This window comes from Chionomys nivalis, chromosome 18 (assembly GCF_950005125.1).
Source record: "Chionomys nivalis chromosome 18, mChiNiv1.1, whole genome shotgun sequence".
Classification (NCBI taxonomy): Eukaryota; Metazoa; Chordata; class Mammalia; order Rodentia; family Cricetidae; genus Chionomys; species Chionomys nivalis.
Genome location: NC_080103.1, coordinates 59,975,000 through 59,994,379, shown reverse-complemented (window position 1 = coordinate 59,994,379; position 19,380 = coordinate 59,975,000). Strand labels below are relative to the sequence as shown.

Below are 19,380 nucleotides of genomic sequence, written 5' to 3'. Positions count from 1 at the left end.
CATGTCAGGGTTATAGGCATGCACCACTAAATCTAGCTTGCCTACAAATTCTATATAAATTATATAATAAAACCATATAATTTAGTATATAAATTATATATTATGTATAATTATAAAAAATTTATATTTAATTTATAATTATATTATAATTTATATAAATTAAAATGCAGTCAGTTTATGCTTTTTTTGTTTAAGTTTCTGAAAGACAGGTCTTAAAGCTGTAAATTCTTGAAAAGTTTTTTTTTTTTTAAATCTTTAAAATGTTTTGTATATGGATGTTTTGCCATGTAGTGCATCTACAGACCTTAATGCATGTCCCCCTGGCCAAAAGGGGAATTCTTTGTCTATTTGGGATAGTATTTATGTGTGCTACTCAGATCATGGCCACAGTCAGCTAGCTCATGATCTGTAATGGGCCCGAAGCAGGCTGTGACCAGCCATGAGCTAACATTGTCTTATCAGGGGAGGCAGCCATCACAAGATCAGGGTCTCTTCTCTGCCCCATGACTATATAGGATATAAACAATTGACTGGGACTTGGCCCTGTCTAAGTCACACAGACTTCCGTGTGGCGTAGTTGTCTTATGTTGGCTGTGCTCCTGCGAACAACCCAGCGCACCCTCTTTTTGATTGCTGTATGACGGTCTAACGCTCACTTTCTGTTTCAGTCATCTCAAGATTCCTGGATACGGAGCAGCTGCTTTCTGTTTTAGTTCAAATCCCAAAGCAAGACACGGTATGTGCTGCACAGCGCATGCGCTATGTCATTGTGCGAGACACAGCTTGTGCAGTGGACAAATGTCCTGGCAGAGTATCCTCACTGATACCCGGAACAGCTTTATGCCTTAGGGGGCGACTTTTACTTCATATTATAGTGTGGTAAAAAGGCATCTTAGGTAGTTGAAGAATTAGTGTATTTAAACTAAACAAATATTTGCTCATATACATATAATTTGTATATTTTCAACCAATTTATAACCTATACTGTTTACCTAATACATAACAAAGTTATGTTAGTTCATACATATATTTTTATATATAAATACTTATATATATTTCTATGTATAATTCAAGATAAACTGAAGAATATTTAATTGAATACATGTATGTTTGTGCACATATACTTGAAAAGGAGCTGTGTACGTTAGTATAACTTGAGTGTGATGGCTTATATAAATATTTGGGGAGTCTCCCTGTCTTTTAGAGAGCAGAGTGAGGTGGGAAATGTTTGCTGCTGACAGGCAGGATATAGCTGGGGCCTTGTTAAGGGAGTGAAACCTTCCTAATCCAGTCGGTGCAGTGGGGGAGAACCAGCCGGCTCTGCAGTGTGGCCTGGGAGTCATCTCTGCTCTATCTGGTCGCCTTCATGTGGAGAGTCATCCTTCCTTCCTTACAGCCTGGGAGTTCTCACAAGCATGACCATTAGAACCTATACTCTGTAGGAAACTTTAACATCTCCTAAAATGGATGAGGTGTAATTCACAACTTTCATGCCTCTCAAAGACTTTGTAAACTATTAGCATACAATTGTTCACTATGTCCCCCTTAGTACCTCTGTTTCTGTGGAGTCTTGAGTGATGTGCTCTCATACATGGTTGTCAGGTAACTTGAATCTGCCCCTCCCTTCTCTGTGAGCAGATACTACAGGAAATACGGTAATTGTCTTCCTGAGTCCAAAACTAGCTTATTTCACTTAATATAATCTCCATTTCATTGATTTTCCTGCAAATTTCACTTATCAGCGCTGAATAAAATTCCACTTCTGTCTCAATTTCTTTGTCTGTTCTACGATAGACACCAAGACTAAGACCACCTTTAGATACCATTGATTTCTCTACTTCCATTTTTCATGTTTCATTTGTTTTGTTGTTTGCTGGTCCCACCCTGATCATTGTAATGATGGAAGTGGAAGTCATTTGACAAAAACCCTTATTTTCTAAAATGGATAATTAGTGGCAAAATTGTTCACATTATGAATATTGCCTTAGCTATAGCCCATAATTTTGACTAGGTGTTGCTGCAGAGACACCAGGGCTGGAGATGTCACTATTACAGGAGAGGGTAGTCAAGTCAGGGCCACACAGAGGCAGCAGGAGTGTGGAGAGGAGCCAGGGAAAGAAGAGCGGGGTAGAGCCTGTGACTTCAGTGCCAGCAAATCCTTAAAGTAGGGCATCTCTGTGAGGTAGATGCTGAGGCTGGGGACGGGAGGACTTGGAATCTGACTCCTGTGCGCCAACACCAGCCAGACTGTGGAGGAGATGCGACAGCTTGCACTGTTAATTTGGTTTTACGACTGGCAGATGCAGTATTAGTTGTCCATCACAGAGGAGTCTTAACACACGCCAAATGTTTTATAACTTTACTTTTTTAATATATATTTATTTATTATTTATACAATATTCTGTCTGTCCATGTGTCTGCAGGCCACAAGAGGGCACCAGACCTCATTACAGATGGTTGTGAGCCACCATGTGGTTGCCGGGAATTGAACTCAGGACCTTTGGAAGAGCAGGCAATGCTCTTAACCACTGAGCCATCTCTCCAGCCCATAACTTTACTTTTTAAAAAAATATTTATTTATTATGTATACAATATTCTGTGTGTATGCCTGCAGGCCAGAAGAGGGCACCAGACACATTACAGATGCTTGTGAGCCACCATGTGGTTGCTGGGTATTGAACTCAGGACCTTTGGAAGAGCAGGCAATGCTCTTAACCTCTGAGCCATCACTCCAGCCCCTATAACTTTACTTTTTTATTTAGGCCTATAAATCTATCTGCATTAATTTGTGTATGTAGAACTAACAGGTCATGATTCTTTCCCCAGATGGATTCATAATTGTGCTGTTCTTTTCCTGTTGAACTGTACTGAATTTGGCCATAAGTCCAGTTGTTGTATGTGCTGGACTCCATTTCTAGACTCCAACTATGCCACCTACACTTGGCCTCTCATCTTCTGCCCTTCTTCCCTCTACCGATAGTAACGATGCTTTATGCGGTTTTGGTTTACTTAGTTTTGATCTTCAGTTTAGTGTCAGGAATCCATTGTAAAAGAAGATGAGACTACACCTTAGGAACTAAAGATATTCATGATGTTTCTTGCACACTGGGTCTTCTGTTTGCAATCCAGGTCCTTTGTAATGAGAATTCAGGTGAGGGCACCTCAGAAATGAACAGCCGCACATAAAGTTCAGTGCATCCTAATTGTGACATCTTAAACCTGCGTCCTGTCGGTGTCAAATCTGCCCGTGCTGTTGCTCAGCTCTAGAGAGTGTAGTTTAATTTCTATGAAGTTTAGCTATAGCATTTTATATGCTATATTCTGAAAGGCTGTTATTAATTTGAGATTAATAATGTTGAAATTGGTAAAATTATTTTCTTGCCCAACAGGAACCAATGGGGGAAGCTGTTCTGAGTCAACTGGGAAGCTGAGATTGAACCTGTTTACAGGAAGCTTTGTGCCCTCATTCAGTTCATGTCAGTCTCCTGACGCTGCGGCTACTGCAGTCTAAACTGCACCAGAATTGCTGCAGTAGAGTGAAGGTGGTACAGTGGTGTGACCTCTCACCAGATTCAGGAGACCAGTGTGCTGGGTTTACAGTGTGGCCAGTCATTTCTAACTGCCCTGTGGGCTGACGTCCCAGCTTGACTGATCTAACACAGCTGTGGGATATTGTTGGTAGGAGTTGACCAAGAAAAAAGCCTATCACTGTATTGAAATGAGGGCTGTTCACATTTGTCTTTTATCTTGACAGGTTAATGCAGCTGAATCAAAGATAACAAATTTGATCTACCTGAAGCATACTTTGGAACTTGTGGATCCTTTAAAGGTAATTCACATGTCTGTTGCACAAAACATATAAAGCATTATTTTTAGACATTTTCTTTAGAAAAAAGTAAACTTGGAAGTTGTCAGAACAGTGTATTTTGTCTATTACATACGTGGACCATACATAGGTAAATGCACATTGTTGTCCATACTCTTACTGACCCATTTAAAATAAGTTGTAGTATCTAATACTAAGTCATGCCTTTCCTATGAGCAAGGATGTTCTCTTACATAACCACAATATATTTATCAGATTCAGAATGCTTAACATTAATGTAACACTATTATTTATCTCCTATCCATTTTTCAGTTAATAATTTTCTCTGTAGTTTTCTAAAATGGTTCTCTCCATAACTATTCATTAATGTCTTTAAACTCTTTTAAAAACATTTTTTATTTATTGAAAAAATTCATACAATATATTTTGATCTTGTTTTCTCCTTCTTCAGTTCTTCCCAGGTCTCCCCATCTCTCTACCCACACAACTTTATGTTCTTTTTCTCTTAAAAAAAAAATCAGAGCTGGACGGTGGTGGCGCACGCCTTTAATCCCAGCACTTGGGAGGCAGAGGCAGGCGGATCTCTGTGAGTTCGAGACCAGCCTGAGCTAATTCCAGGACAGGCTCCAAAACCACAGAGAAACCCTGTCTCAAAAAACCAAAAAAAAAAAAAAAAAAAAAAAAAATCAGAAACAATAGCAAATAAGAAACACACACAAAATTCTCACAAAAAAGAAAACCAAAACAAACAAACTAAAGACCAGATAAAACAAAAAGATGCCCAAACAAAGCAAAATGAGACAAAAAAAAGTCTATAAAAATACTGTTGAGTTAGTTTTCTTTTGGCCAGCTGCTCTTGAGTTTGGAGCCTTCCTTGAGGTAATATACCCAGGGACACTCCAGTGGAGAAAACTGATTTTCCCTTTGCTCTTGGGTATCTGCTGCAGATAGCATCCTGGTCAGTGTAAGAGCTCACATCCACTTCCTCAACCTGTGCAGTCCTTGTACATATGGTCTTTGTGAGTTCATATGTACGTCAGTACTGCTGTGTCCGGAAGACCCTACGTTATTGGCTCTTATACTCTTTCCACCTTCTCGTCTGTATTGATCCCAGAGCTGTGAAGGGAGGACTTTGGTGAAGACATCCCATTTAGGACTGAGTGCTCCAAAGACTCTCCCCACTCTCCTTTTGTGTTCTGACGAGAGCTGAGAGACCCTGCTCTATGGTGATAGCAGTATGCATCAGGAGTCATTTAATTGCTGTTTCTTTAGCAGAATAATAACATTACATCTCCCCAGGCCTGGAACCTATTTGGTAGCAGGTTCTTGTCCACTTCCTCAGTGTCAGGAATGGCTGTTGTCTCATGAAGTGGACCTTACATCCAAGTCAGAAAGCGCTTGGTCACTCCCATAGTGGTTGTGACCATACGTTGTGTCAGTATGTCTTATAGACAGGTCACTGTTGTAGGTCACAGGGCATTATAGCTGGGTGATACTGATGACTACCTTTCTCCCCTGGTAGCAGATAGAGTACCTTCCAGTACCATGAATGCTGCTCAGTAGGGGTCAAACTTCTAGCTAGGCACCAGCTCAACTCCATGTTTAGTGACACATGTAAGCATTGTCTTCAGCAGTAGATTAGTTTCTCAAACAACATTTGATCAAGTGTTAAATATGAAGTGTTGAATTTGAATAATGCCGTGACTTGCTCACTTTCGATTTTGTTTTTTACAGGCCACCTTGAAGAACTGTAGAACACCCTTGCTAAGAGCTTACTATGGCTCCTTGGAAGATGACAGGTCCTGTCACCTGTTAAGAGAGTATACTTTTCCTCCCAAATACAAGCGATCTTAACAACTGTGTCTTTATAGAAAAATTATTTGATCTGGGTGTGGTGGTTAGTTGAGTTAGTTTTCTGTTGGCCAGAATGAGTTTAATCCTAGCACTTGGGAAGCAAAGACAGGCAAATCTCTGTGAATTCAAGGCCAGCCTGGTCTACATCACAAGTTCCAGGCAAACTGGGGCTGCATAGTGAGACCCTCTCTCAAAAATAATTACTCAAGATTCTTCAAAGTATCCATTAGGTGTCTTACAAAAGTACATGCTGCCAGGCGGTGGTGGCGCACGCCTTTAATCCCAGCACTCGGGAGGCAGAGGCAGGCGGATCTCTGTGAGTTCGAGACCAGCCTGGTCTACAAGAGCTAGTTCCAGGACAGGAACCAAAAGCTACGGAGAAACCTTGTCTCAAAAAATCCAAAAAAAAAAAAAAAGAGTACATGCTAATCCTGTATCAACTACATCCTTCTTTTCTCTGAAATCATGGAAGACCTAATGAAATAAAAAAAAAATCCCAGTAGATAGGAATGTATGGCAAGTTCTAAAAACAATTAACATTTTTTTCTTTTTCTTTTTTTTAATAACTGCCTGCTCCAGTGGGTCTTTCTTTCTTTCTTTCTTTCTTTCTTTCTTTCTTTCTTTTTGTTTTTAAATGTACATTGGCGTTTTGCCATGGATGTCAGGTTCCCTGGAACTGGAATCACAGACACTTGTGAGTTGCCATGTGGGTGCTGGGAATTGAACCCGGGTCCTCTGGAAGAGCAGCCAGTGCCCTTAACCACTGAGTCATCTCTCCAGCCCCCAATAACATTGTTAATTATTAACAATAACACCCTGGTTCTTGACCAAACAGGTTATAAGCTCAACAGTTGCCTTGTTGGGTGAAGAGCACCCTCTGTGAGGCCACAGTCTGAACCTGATGGTCAGCCAGCTTAGTGCACTGTGATGTTCCAGAACAGCTGAGACTTGTGCAGTAATTGCTGTGCTTGGTAACTAGTGCTGGTGGGTGCTTGTTCCAGTTCCCATGTCCACAGCACATGCTCAGTCATGTCTCCCTTCCTGAAGGGTCCCTGTGCCTTTCCTGAAGGGACCGGCATGCATATGGAATGAAGGCGCAGGCAGTCCGAATTTTGTCTCATTTCTTTAGGGGTCAGGTTGTACTTGCAGCCATAGTGATCCTGTGTAACGTGGGTGACGTTCCCATTAGCAAAGTTTAGTTTTATTTGGTGGTCTCATACTATTTTTGAGTATTCCTAACTGCAAAATAGTTTAAGTTGAGGCAATGATTGCTCTAACCTAGATAAATATAAACATTAATTAAATATTATAAAATAACCCTCAACAAAGGTTTGCGTTCATTAAACAGCTACTGTTTTCGTTTTGTCTTAATGCTAGGTTTGGGCTAATACTTGACAAGATTAGAACAGTGATAAACGATGACGCACGGTACACGAAAGGCTGCCTGAACATGCGCACTCAGAAGTGCTATGCAGTGCGCTCCAACATCAGCGAGTTCCTAGACATAGCTCGGAGGACATACACAGAGATAGTGGATGACATAGCAGGTAACTGCTCCAGCATGTCTCACGGCTTTCACTAGTAAAACAGTTTATCACATGATTTCCATTTTTACTGGTGGTAGAAACTAGTGTTTGTGTGTGTGTACACCTTACTATATAATATATGGAATATATACTTTTAATATATATCTATATAACATAGTTATATATATAATTTTTATTTTTATGTGCAGTGAGGCTAACACACATTATTCTTTAAGAAGCCTCCTTTAAAAGCAATGATGTCACCAGGTCTGGTGGCACACACCTTTAATCCCAGAACTCAAGAAGGAGAGGAAACATACCTTTATGAGTTTGAGGCCAGCCTGGTCCACATAGTAAGTTCCAGGCCAGCCTGGTCTACATAGTAAGATCCTGTCTCAAAAGAAAAAGGGGGAAAAAATAAAAATTGGTGATGTTGAAGTGTTACAGAGTGACCTACTATTCACTGGAAGTTACTTGAAGAATGAAGACTGTTGATACTAAAATGCTCCTGCCAGAGGCTGGCACCCGTTTTCTCAGAGGATGAGCATCTGAGAGCTCTAGTGATTATTCAGCATGTTTGTTGGACTCCTGTAACAACACTGACCTGTGTCTGGAATGGTAGTAAAGATGAAAGAAGCCAGCATGAGACAAGAGTCCCAGGTGTGCCGGCTGACACAGGCTAGAGCTGTTTGGGAAGAGGGAACATCCACTGAAAAGCACGTCCCTACCATTTTCATGGTTGATGGTTGATGTGGGAGGGTCCAGCTCACTGTGGATGGCAGGTGGGCCTTGTTGCTATAAGAAAACAAGTCGAGCAAACTGCAGGAGCAAGCTGCAGGAGCAAGCTGCGGGAGCAAGCCGGCAAGACCTCCGTGGTCTTGGCACGGGTCCCACCTAGGGAACCTCCCTGAGTTCCTGCCCGACTGCCCTCAGTGATGGAATGTGACTTCAGAGCTGTCCTTTCTTCCTCCCAAAATTGCTTTTGGTCATGCTGTTTTATTACTGCAGTAGGAACCCCGACTAAGCACAGAGTTAAAGGAAAAATTGTTAAGCAGACATGGCCATGGTGAAGATATATGTAACCTCAAGTGCTAAGTGAACTTTCTAGCCCCAAATGGTGAGACCATTGAGAACCAGGAGAGCCAGGAGGAGCTGGTATAGGAACACGTGCTGGTGTTCACAAGGAATATTCACAATCAAGTGCTAAAGTACAGGTACAGACTTAGAATTTAGTGTGTGGGACTGAGAGATTAGAACTACATTCAGATTATCTGATATCTGTTTCATTCGGGATACGCTGGTGAGATCAAAGTTGAAGCAATTTGTGACATCTCTTTTACTACATACTGGAACTATAATATTCCTAATCAGAGATAAAGAGTTCATGTTCTTTCTTGTTTTAATTTTTACAATTTAGTTTCCTTTAAAAATACATGTCAGAGAATATTTTTTGTTGTTTTCTAGACAGGGTTTCTCTGTGTAACAGCCTGACTGGCCTGGAACTCACAGACATCTACCTGGCTCTGGCTCCCAAGTGCTGGGATTAAAGGTGTGCACCACCATGCCCAGCCAGAGAATATCTTCTTTTTTTTTTTTTAATTTTTTTTAAATTTTTTTTTAAATTTTTATTCTTTTTTAATTAAAATTTCCACCTGCTCCCCGTTTCCCATTTCCCTCCCCTCCTCCCAAATATTGCCCCCTTTCCCCACTCCTCTTCTCCTCCCCCCACCCCATTCCCCCTCCTTCTCGACACTGAAGAGCAGTCCAAATTCTCTGCCCTGCGGGAAGACGAAGGTCTTCTATCTATATCCAGGAAGATGAGCGTCTAAACAGGCTAAGCTCCCACAAAGCCAGTTCATGTATTAGGATCGAAACCTAGTGCCATTGTCCTTGGCTTCTCATCAGCCTTCATTGTCCGCCATGCTCAGAGAGTCCAGTTTCAACCCCTGCTTATTCAGTCCCAGACCAGCTGGCCTTGGTGGGCTCCCAATAAATCAGTTCCACTGTCATAGTGGGTGAGTGCATCCCTCGTGGTCCTGATTTCCTTGCTCATGTTCTCCCTCCTTCTGCTCCTCATTTGGACCTTAAGAGCTCAGAGAATATCTTCTTAAAGGATACTTACCTACATCTTTTGGACATTGAAATATTTTTACTCTTTAAAAAAACTAAAGAGTTTTCTGTTTGCATATAAAATAGTAAGTTAAAAAGCCTATGGCTCCACAGAAAATGCTTGTTTTTCCTGTTCCTGTTCCTAGGAATGATATCACAGCTTGCAGAGAAGTACAGCCTTCCATTACGGACCAGCTTCAGCTCTGCTCGGGGCTTTTTCATCCAGATGACCACAGACTGTGCTGCGCTCTCGAGCGACCAGCTTCCCTCAGAGTTTATTAAGGTTAACTTGGAGTATAAGGAAATGGCTGTGTAGGCGGAATTTTCCTGTTCCCCACTTGCTCTCAAACACACTGAGGCTTATATTAATTATAAATGTCTGGCTAGCTCATTTGGTAGAACATAAGACTCTTAATCTCAGAGTTGTGTGTTTGAATCTCATGTTGGGCACCATTTGTAGGTAGAAGTTTCTGTCCATCTAGCCACTCCCAAGTAACCAACATGGAGACTTAATATTAATTGTAAATGCTCAGCCAATAGCTCAAGTTTGCTAGTGACTAGCTCTTACAACTTAACACATTTCTATTCAGATATCTATGTGCTTCTCCGAGGCTCATGGCTTTTACCTCATTTTGTGACTCTTCTGACGCTGCCCTTGCTCGTTTCATTATTCTCAGTTTGGCTTTTCCACCTAACTTCCTGCCTGGTTATTGGCCAATCAGCTTTTCATTAAACCAGTCTGAGTGTACAAGAGGATTATTCTACAGTGTGGGTGTTCCTGGTTTTATGGAAGTGCATTGGTAGACTTTCCAGCACTCCGTGAGTTTAGCTTCCAACTGTTTGGTATCTGGCGTCTCTGATTTGCTGATTGAGCAGCCACGCCAGCAGAATGACAGTCATGAGGGACAACCAAAGGACGCAAAGGCAAATTAAGAAACAAAGTCTACATCTGTTTTTGACAAACGAATTTAGAAAAATAATGAACTGCCTTTTGTTTAAAAATTTTTAACTTCATTGTTTTATGTGTGTGCACTTGGAGGTCAGAGGACATTGTGGGAATCAGTCCTCTCCTTCCACCATGTGGGTCCCAGGAATTGAACTCAGGTATCCAAACTTGGCCAGAGGCTCTTTGCCAACTGAACCATCTCATCTACCTTTGTTTTACATAGTTTTCCAGATGCATTTTCATATTACAGGTTTGCAAATTTCTGCAGAAGGAAATACATTTGTTTAGTGTTTTTAAGCCTGAGAACTGTGCCTTTTCCTGTGTACATATCCACTCCTCTACTAGAGCCATTTTGGAGCAGTATTGTCATTTTTAATGCTCTAGTTTTTTTGTTTTGTTTTTTTCTGCTTAGTGTTCAGATGTGTTTATATGTACACATGTCCCTGTTCATAGACAGTTACATGTATACACAAACAGTGCATACAAACATGGCAGTGAGGTTTGGATGAGGTAGTGGTGGAGCTGGAGACTGAGGTTCAGTTAGAGGACAAGGACTGAGGAAGTCAGAGACTGAAAGAGGGGCACAGAGGGTCCTCCCTGTTCGTCATGCATGGTACCTGCGACTGAGATAGTCTTCCAACCTTTCTGCAAGGCCATTGCAAAACGTACCAACCAATTATACTGCAAAGATTGGGTAAATAATCTTTATCCTTGATGTAATCTTTTATTTTTCACAGATATTATTTAGAACTTTCTTTGTGACATTTTATCTCAGAAATTAAAGTGGTTAACCCAAAAACCTATTTTTCTGTCCTATAAACTGTGTGTTTTATCTCATATGCATGTACACATATCTTGATATTTGCTTTTAATTTGTGCAGATTTCTAAAATGAAAAACTCGTACAGCTTTACATCAGCAGATTTAATTAAAATGAATGAAAGATGCCAAGAATCTTTGCGAGAAATCTATCACATGACTTACATGTAAGAGCATTTGGTATTTGAATACTGAATTAAATTAGTTTAATTTGAGGAACTATAATAGATTTAATTAATTGACTCTTTGTCTGATTAAAGACAGTTCAGTTTCAAGTGTTAGGAAAGGTCTGCCATCATGTTGAGAAAGAGCGAGCCTCCTGGAAAGCTTGAGGGGACGTGGGGAAGATGGCTGCCTTCCCAGTCCTCCTGCCTGCGTGTGCACTGCAGCGTGGAGCTCCCGCATGGGCTTATCGTGGCCTTCGTTCAGCTCCTTCCGTTCCTGTGGTCTTGGCTTCTCACACTCTGGTGTTTCTAAGGCAACATCATAATGGGCCCGACTCTGTCTTCTCATGAAACAGTGGCTTTGCAGACAGGAGAGAGACATTTGGGATTGGTGGGCTGAGGCAGAGGTGAAAGGTTAGACTTTCCAAACAGCTTCAAATCCGGGACTTCAGGTACTATTAATGTAATGTATATTTTGAGTACATATTCATCCATGAAAGGGAAAAAAGTCCCTTGAGTGTGTTATATTATAACCCTGCTCATGAAAACCTAAATAATGACATGACTTGAGCATGACACGCATCTCTGTGTGTGTGTGTGTGTGTGTGTCTGCCCCCCAAGTGTTTTGTCTTTGCGTGTGTTTCCTTTTATGTCTCTCAATGTGTATGTCTATATGTGCCTCTGTCTTTTTGTATGAGTGCTTGATTAGATCTATATAAAATATTTTATACCTTTCACAAATATGAACATTTTATTGAAAATTGTTTTATTGTTTATATTTAATGAGGCTGTCATTTCAACAATGAATATAGAAGAAGACATGATTTTTTTTTAACCTGGTAGATGTGATCTTTTTTTTTTTCTCAAGATCGGATTTCTCTGTGGCTTTCGAGTTTGTTCTGGAACTCACCAGACTGGCCTTGAACTCACAGAGCTCTGCCTGCCTCTGCCTCCCAAGTGCTGGGATTAAAGGTGTGCACCACCATTGCCAGGCCGTAGATGTGATCTTAAGCTGAAACATCGATACCCTTATTTTATCTAAAATGAGCCAACCAAGGAATAGACGTTTTGTGTAGTGTATAACTCATCTGTGAATATTATTCTCCTCACTAGATTAAATCCTGTGTCTTCTTTTGAAAAGCATCATCATGTCTTGTTCAACATGTGTTTTCAGGATAGTGTGCAAGCTGCTTAGTGAGATTTATGAGTACATTCATTGCTTGTACAAGCTCTCTGACACTGTGTCCATGCTGGATATGCTGCTGTCTTTTGCTCACGCCTGTACTCTTTCTGACTATGGTGAGTCACTTTCTTTGGAAAGAAAAACGAGACACACTGAAGCGTGTGTCTTACGCAATTTTCTATAAGAGTGGTGAATATTTTACTTTTATTACTTGAAATATTTTCTTATCTGTAACGCTAAGTAACACACAGAATAGAGATGTGAAATTAACCTCAAAGTTTTTAGGGGCTGGCTAGATGGCTCAGTGACAGGTGTGAACTGCTCTTAAGATTCCCGGCACCCATCCTGCTTGTAACTAACTCCAAGGCTGACACCTTCTGGCCACCTCAGGTACTGTGCTCACTTGACCATAACCCAAACAGAGGCCCACAAACACATAATCACAATTAAAATCTTCAAAACATTTTTAAAAAGTTAAATTCAAATAATATTCATTAAAAATTGTCAAGTCAAAAAGAACATATCTGAGGAATGTTTAAAGGTTTCCCAATAAGAAAAACGCTGAGCTGTCTCCTTGGTGACGTGGCTGTGGTCCAGAAGTTCTCTGAATACTCAAGGAAGTGGTGTCCTGAATGCTAACAGACAGAAGCGTCTCCGTGTGTGAGTTCTTTCTCGGCTCTGGGGTTCACACGTAGACTAAGGCTAGGAGCTGTGCTGTGTACTGTCATCTCCCAAGTCTTTATAGAGGCTCCATACAGACGTGCAGTCAGTTCCAGTGTCAGGTCAGCACTTCAGCGGAGCTGCAGCTTATTGGTTGTTATCACACACCAGCACGCAAACATCTAGGCCTAGTGTGTGGAAATTATGGCTGAATAACTGCACGTGCAATGACATTGAAATAATTAGCAACAACATTTCTGATGTGTTACACTGATTAATTTTTAAAGATTAATTTTGTTTTATTTGTATGTATGAGTGTCTGAATGTATGTGTGTGCACCCTGTGTGTGCAATGCCCTTGGAGGCAAGGAGAGAGGATCAGGTGCCCTGCAACTGGCGTTACAATTGATGTGAGTCCCCTTGTGGTGATGGCTACTGAACCCAGATCTCCTGCAAAACTGGAAAGTGCCTGAACCACTGAGTCATCTCTTCAGCATCATGACAGTAATTTGTTTTCAAGGGATGTGTCTTACAAAATATAATTTTATTTATATATTTCTAAACTTAAATATTAACAAATAATACCAGATGATAATAATAATAAATAGTTATAACAATAATCGACATTTACTTTTTCACTGCTATCTTATAGACTGAAATATTTCCTTTTATATCTTCTTTAGCGTTTTTTGCGGTGGGGTTGTCCTTGTGGGAACCAGGTTTCAGGTTGAGTTAGTAAGAGTTGATGACCGTTATCTTCATGACTGCTCTGCCTTACACATGCACCAGATGCCCATGCGCAGTGCTGGCTTGGAATGCCGGATGCTGCACATGGTCAGCGGGCACTCCACCAGCGGAGCCGTGTCCCCAGCCCAGGGTTTGCTACTCTAATAATCATTTATTAATTAGTAAGCAACTTTTTTGCTCTATTTTATTTTGAGAAATATCCAAATTCTAAAATTGCAGTTGTTTTTAAAGACCTTTAATGTTTCTGGACAGACCTTAATTTGTGATGAATGTTTTGAAGTTTATGCTTATAGTCCATTTCTTGGTGTGCATTACTTTCGTTCCCTCTTCAGTTAGCATCCATAGAGGTCTTTCTGTGAACAAATAAATAGATCTTTAGTACCCAGTTTTCTCGGTTTCAAAAAAAAAAAAAGATTTTTAGGCATATTTTTCAAAGGGTGTGGACAGCAAATTGCTTGTATTTGGCTTCACTCTTTAATTACACCTCGCTGTGAACTCTTAAGTTTGCTAGAGAAACAGTGATCCTGGTGCACTAAGCAAACTTTCCATCTATAGAACTCGCTGGTTATTTTGAAGATATTACCCATGGCCATATGGTTCTTTTTAATCTTGACAAATGGAAAATTCTATAAGCGTTTTGGAGCCCAGGGCACTGAAAAGAATCTACGTTCTAGAGTTCTCTGGGCATAAGTAGAAACAATGAGTATACCCACTACAATTAAAGATTTAAGAGTATGGGCCGGGCGATGGTGGCGCACGCCTTTAATCCCAGCACTCGGGAGGCAGAGGCAGGCGGATCTCTGTGAGTTCGAGACCAGCCTGGTCTACAGAGCTAGTTCCAGGACAGGCTCCAAAGCCACAAAGAAACCCTGTCTTGGAAAAAAAAAAAAAAAAAAAAAAGATTTAAGCGTATGTTAGGATAAAATAGTAACTTATTGTCTCAAATTGGCTTCATGAAATTACTAAGGTCAGCTGATATGTATGTGCCACAAGATATGTAAATATAAGTATACTCAGCTTTTGAAATCCTTATTTTTTTCTTCAGTCCGACCAGAGTTTACTGACACTTTAGCAATCAAACAAGGATGGCATCCCATTCTTGAAAAAATATCTGCAGAGAAACCTGTCGCAAACAATACGTATATTACAGAAGGGAGTAATGTTCTGATCATAACTGGACCGAATATGAGCGGAAAATCCACGTATTTAAAACAGATTGCTCTTTGTCAGATCATGGCCCAGATTGGTAAGTTACCCTTTTACTTTATGATCACCAGTTGTGGTGATTTGTACAAGAACGAACCCGTCGGCTCATATATGGTGGTGAACCTAGCCTTTAACAGCTTGAGCCATCTCTCCAGCTCTAGGCCCTCATGCACGCACACACACGAATGTGTGATCTCCAGTTGGTGGAGTTGTTTAGGAAGCATTAGGAAATGTGGCTTTTGAAGGAGGGTCACTCGGGGTGATCTTTGGGGCTTCAAAAGCCAATGCCCTTTCCCAGTAATGTAAGGGTTGGACATACTCCAGCACCGTGCCTGCCTATTGCCATGCTCCTTGCCTTGACTCACCCTCTGGAACTGGAAGCCCCTGTAAATGCTTTCTTCTATAAACTTCCTTGATCTTGGCATTTTTCGTGGCAATAGAAAAGGAACAACTAAATCCTGAGTAGTTGATGTCTTTAGTGACCAAGTGAACTTTTCCAAACATTACAGCATTGGGCATAGAAATTTTCCCCTTAACTTGAAGGATACCAACAACAATTAGGAGGGAGGGGAAGACTATCTGTCTCTCAAATATCTGCCACTGCTCCAAGCATTTTTACGGGTGTCTCATGTACAGGCCTAACATAGCTCCTATCTCTGATAACTGGCTTCCCTGAGAACTGACCTCAGACATCATCAGAAGCCAGGCATGGTAGCTCACACCCATATCTCAGCACTGGGGAGGTGAGAGGCAGGGAGATCAGAGGGCATGTGCATTCTCACTTACAGATTTAGCCTGAAGCCCACCTGGGCTATAAGAGAACTTAAAGAATTAAAAGAGAGAGTGGGAAGAGAAAGCAGGGGGGTGGGATTCACTCTGCTGTATTCAAACATGGCTTTGCATGATTTGTATTCACTAGCCCTGATTCGACTCTTGTATGTATTACAGCATTGGGCATAGAAATTTTCCCCTTAACTTGAAGGATACAGAAATGATCTAGTCTTCTTAATGCTAGTTGTTCAACTGTCCTAAGGTGTAAGATGGAATTTCAGAGTCATTTTGATTTCCATATCCCTGATTGCTAAGGATGTTGAACATTTCTTCAAGTGTTTCTCAGCCATTTGAGTTTCCTTTGTTGAGAATTCTGCTTAGATCTGTACCCCATTTTTTTTTCTGAGACAGGGTTTCTCTGTAGTTTTAGTGCCTGTCCTAGAACTCCCTCTGTTGACCAGGCTGACCTCGAACACACAGAGGTCCATCTGTCTCTGTCTCCCAAGTGCTGGGATTAAAGGCGTGTGCCACCACTGCCAAGCTGTACCCCCATTTTTAAAATATTTTTTTCTGTCTTTGTTTTTTTTTTAAAGACTGGTTATCTATTATGTATATAGTGTTCTACCTGTGTGTAGTATGCCTGCACACTAGAAGAGGGCACCAAATATCATTACAGATGGTTGTGAGCCACCATGTGGTTGCTGGAAATTGAACTCAGGACCTGTGGAAGAGAAGCCAGTGCTCTTAACCTCTGAGCCATCTCTCCAGCCCCTGTACTCCATTTTTAATTGAATTTTTTTTGTTGATGTCTAGTTTCTTGAGTTCTTTATATATTTCTGACATATCTCCTCTGTCAGGTACGGGTTTGGTAAAAAACATCACATTCTGTAGATTGCTATTTTGTCCTATTGGTGGTGTCCTTTTCCTTACAGCTTTTCAGTTCCATTTATTAATTGTTGATCGCAGTGTGTGCATTATTGGTGTTCTGTTCAGGAAGTTGTCTTCTGTGCCACTGCATACAAGGCTATTCCCAGCTTCCTTTCTTTCAGGCTCAGTATTATTTGGCTCTAATTTGAGGTCTTTGATCCATCTGGACCTACATTTTGTACAGGGTGATACATATGGATCTATTTGCATTCTGCTAAATGCTGGCATTCAGTGAGACCAGCACCGTTTGTTGAAGATGCTTTCTTTTCTCCATTGTATGTTTCTGGCTTCTTTATAAAAAAATAATCAGGTGTTCATGCGTGTGTAGATTTCTGTCTGGGTCTTTGATTCGATTCCATTGATCAATGTATCTATTTTTATGCCAGTACCAGGTGGATTTTATTACTATAACTCTGTAGTACAGCTTGAAATCATGGATGGTGCTATCCCCTGGAGTTCTTTTATTGTATAGGATTATTTTAGCCATCCTGGTTTTTTTTGTTGTTGTTGTTCTTTGTTTTTTCATAGAAAGTTGAATATTGTTCTTTCAAGGTCTGTTAAGGATTGTGCTAGAATTTTATGTGAGATTGCATTGAATCTGTAGATTGCTTTTCATAAGATTGCTATTTTTACTGTTAATCATATTGATCTGTGAGCATGGGAGATCTTTCCATTTTCTGATATCTTTTTCAATTTCCCTGTTCAACGACTTGAAGTTTTTATCGTACAGGTCTCTCATGTGCTTGGTTAGAGTTAACCCAATATGGTTTACGTTATTTGTGGCTATTTTGAAGGGTATTGTTTCTCTGATTTCTTTCTCAGATCATTTGCCATTTGTATATAGGGGGGCTGCTGATTTTTTTTTTTTGAGTTAATTTTGTATCCAGCCACTTTGCTAAAGTGTTTATCATTGTAGTGGTTCCCTAGGAGAAATTTTGGAATATATATATATATCATATTCAAATATTGATATTTTGAATTTTTCTTTTCCAATTTGTATCCCCTTGTTCTCCTTTAGTTGTCTTATTTCTTTAGTGAAAACTTCAAATACTATATTGAATAGATATGGAAAGAGTGAGCAGCCTTGTCTTGTCCATTTAATTTGATGTTGGCTTGGCTGTCAGCTTGCTGTATATTGCCTTTATTATGTTTAGGTATGTCCCTTGTATCCTTGATCGTTCCAACACTTTTTATCATGAAGGGGTGTTGAATTTTGTCAAAGGCTTTTTTTTTTAAGCATCTAATGAGATGATCAAGTGGTTTTTTTTTTTCAGCTTGTTTATACATTGACAGATTTTTTCATATGTTGAACCATCCCTGCCTCTTTGGGATGAAGCCTACTTGGTCATGGTGGATGATCTTTTTGATGCATTCTTGCATTCAGTTTGCAAGTATTTTATTGAGTATTTTTGTTTTGTTTTGTTTTTGTCTTTGTTTTTCAAGACAGGGTTTCTCTGTAGCTTTGGAGCCTGTCCTGGAACTAGTTCTTCTAGACCAGGCTGGCCTCAAACTCACAGAGATCTGCCTGCCTCTGTCTCCCGAGTGCTGGGATTAAAGGCATACACTACCATTGCCCAGCTTTTATTGAGTATTTTGCATTAATAAACGAGGAAAATTGGTCTGTAATTCCCTTTTTTGTTGAGTCTTTTGTGTGGTTTGTGTATCAGGGTGACTGTGGCCTCATAACATGAATTTGGCAATGTTCCTTTTGTTCCTATTTTGTGGAATAATTTGAGAAGTGTTGGTATTAGCTCTTCTTTGAAAGTCTTATAGAAGTCTGTGCTAAAACTGTCAGAACCTTGGCTTTTTTTTGTTTGGGAGACTTTTAATGACTGCTTCTATTTCCTATGGATGGATATATATATATATATATATATATATATATATATATAATAGGTGTATTTAAATTGTTTTTCTGATCTTGATTTAACTTTGGTAGGTGGTATATATTGATGAAATTGTCTATTTCATTTAGATTTCCAATTTTTTGGAGTACAGGTCTTTGAAGTATGATCTAATGATTCTTTTGATTTCCTCTGTATCCATTGTTAGGACCTTTTTGTTTCTGATTTTGTTAATTTGGATATTCTTTCTCTGTCTTTTAGTTAGTTTGGATAAGGGTTTGTCTATTTTGTTGATTTTCTCAAAGAACTAACTCTTTGTTTCATTGATTCTTTGTATGGTTTTCTTTGTTTCTATTTTATTTATTTCAGCCCCCAGTTTGATTATTTCCTGTCGGCTACTCCCCAGTGAGTCTGCTTTTTGTTCTAGAGCTTCCAGGTGTGCTGTCCAGTCCTTAGTGTGAGCTTTCTCACTTTACGTAGACACTTGTGCTGTGAACTTTCATTGTGTCCCATAAGTTTGTGTAGGTTGTACATTCATGTTCATTTTCAGTGAATTCTAGGAAGTCTTTAATTTCTTTCTTATTTCTGCCTGACTGAGTAGTCATTCAGTAGGGAATTTTTCAGTTTCCATGAGTTTGTAGGCTTTCTGCTGTTCCTATAGTTGCTGATCTCCAGCTTAAATCCACAGTGGTCTGATAGGTTACAGAGAGTTATTTCAGTTTTCTTGTATCTGTTGAGACTTGCTCTGTGACTAATTATGTGGTTAATTTTGGAGAATGTTCTGTGAGGTACTGAGAAGG

General features: G+C 40.1%; 1 protein-coding gene across 1 annotated transcript in view; it reads left to right on the top strand.

Annotated features, from left to right (window-relative positions):
* The window catches only part of Msh4 (mutS homolog 4), a 47,549-nt gene that overhangs the window by 14,096 nt on the left and 14,073 nt on the right, over window positions 1-19,380 (top strand). Inside the window, exons 8-15 of the mRNA XM_057794103.1 lie at window positions 669-736; window positions 3,755-3,829; window positions 5,561-5,625; window positions 7,058-7,227; window positions 9,462-9,598; window positions 11,143-11,246; window positions 12,418-12,542; window positions 14,878-15,078. Coding sequence (XP_057650086.1) covers window positions 669-736; window positions 3,755-3,829; window positions 5,561-5,625; window positions 7,058-7,227; window positions 9,462-9,598; window positions 11,143-11,246; window positions 12,418-12,542; window positions 14,878-15,078 — 945 coding nt within the window. The remainder of the gene's footprint in view (window positions 1-668; window positions 737-3,754; window positions 3,830-5,560; window positions 5,626-7,057; window positions 7,228-9,461; window positions 9,599-11,142; window positions 11,247-12,417; window positions 12,543-14,877; window positions 15,079-19,380) is intronic.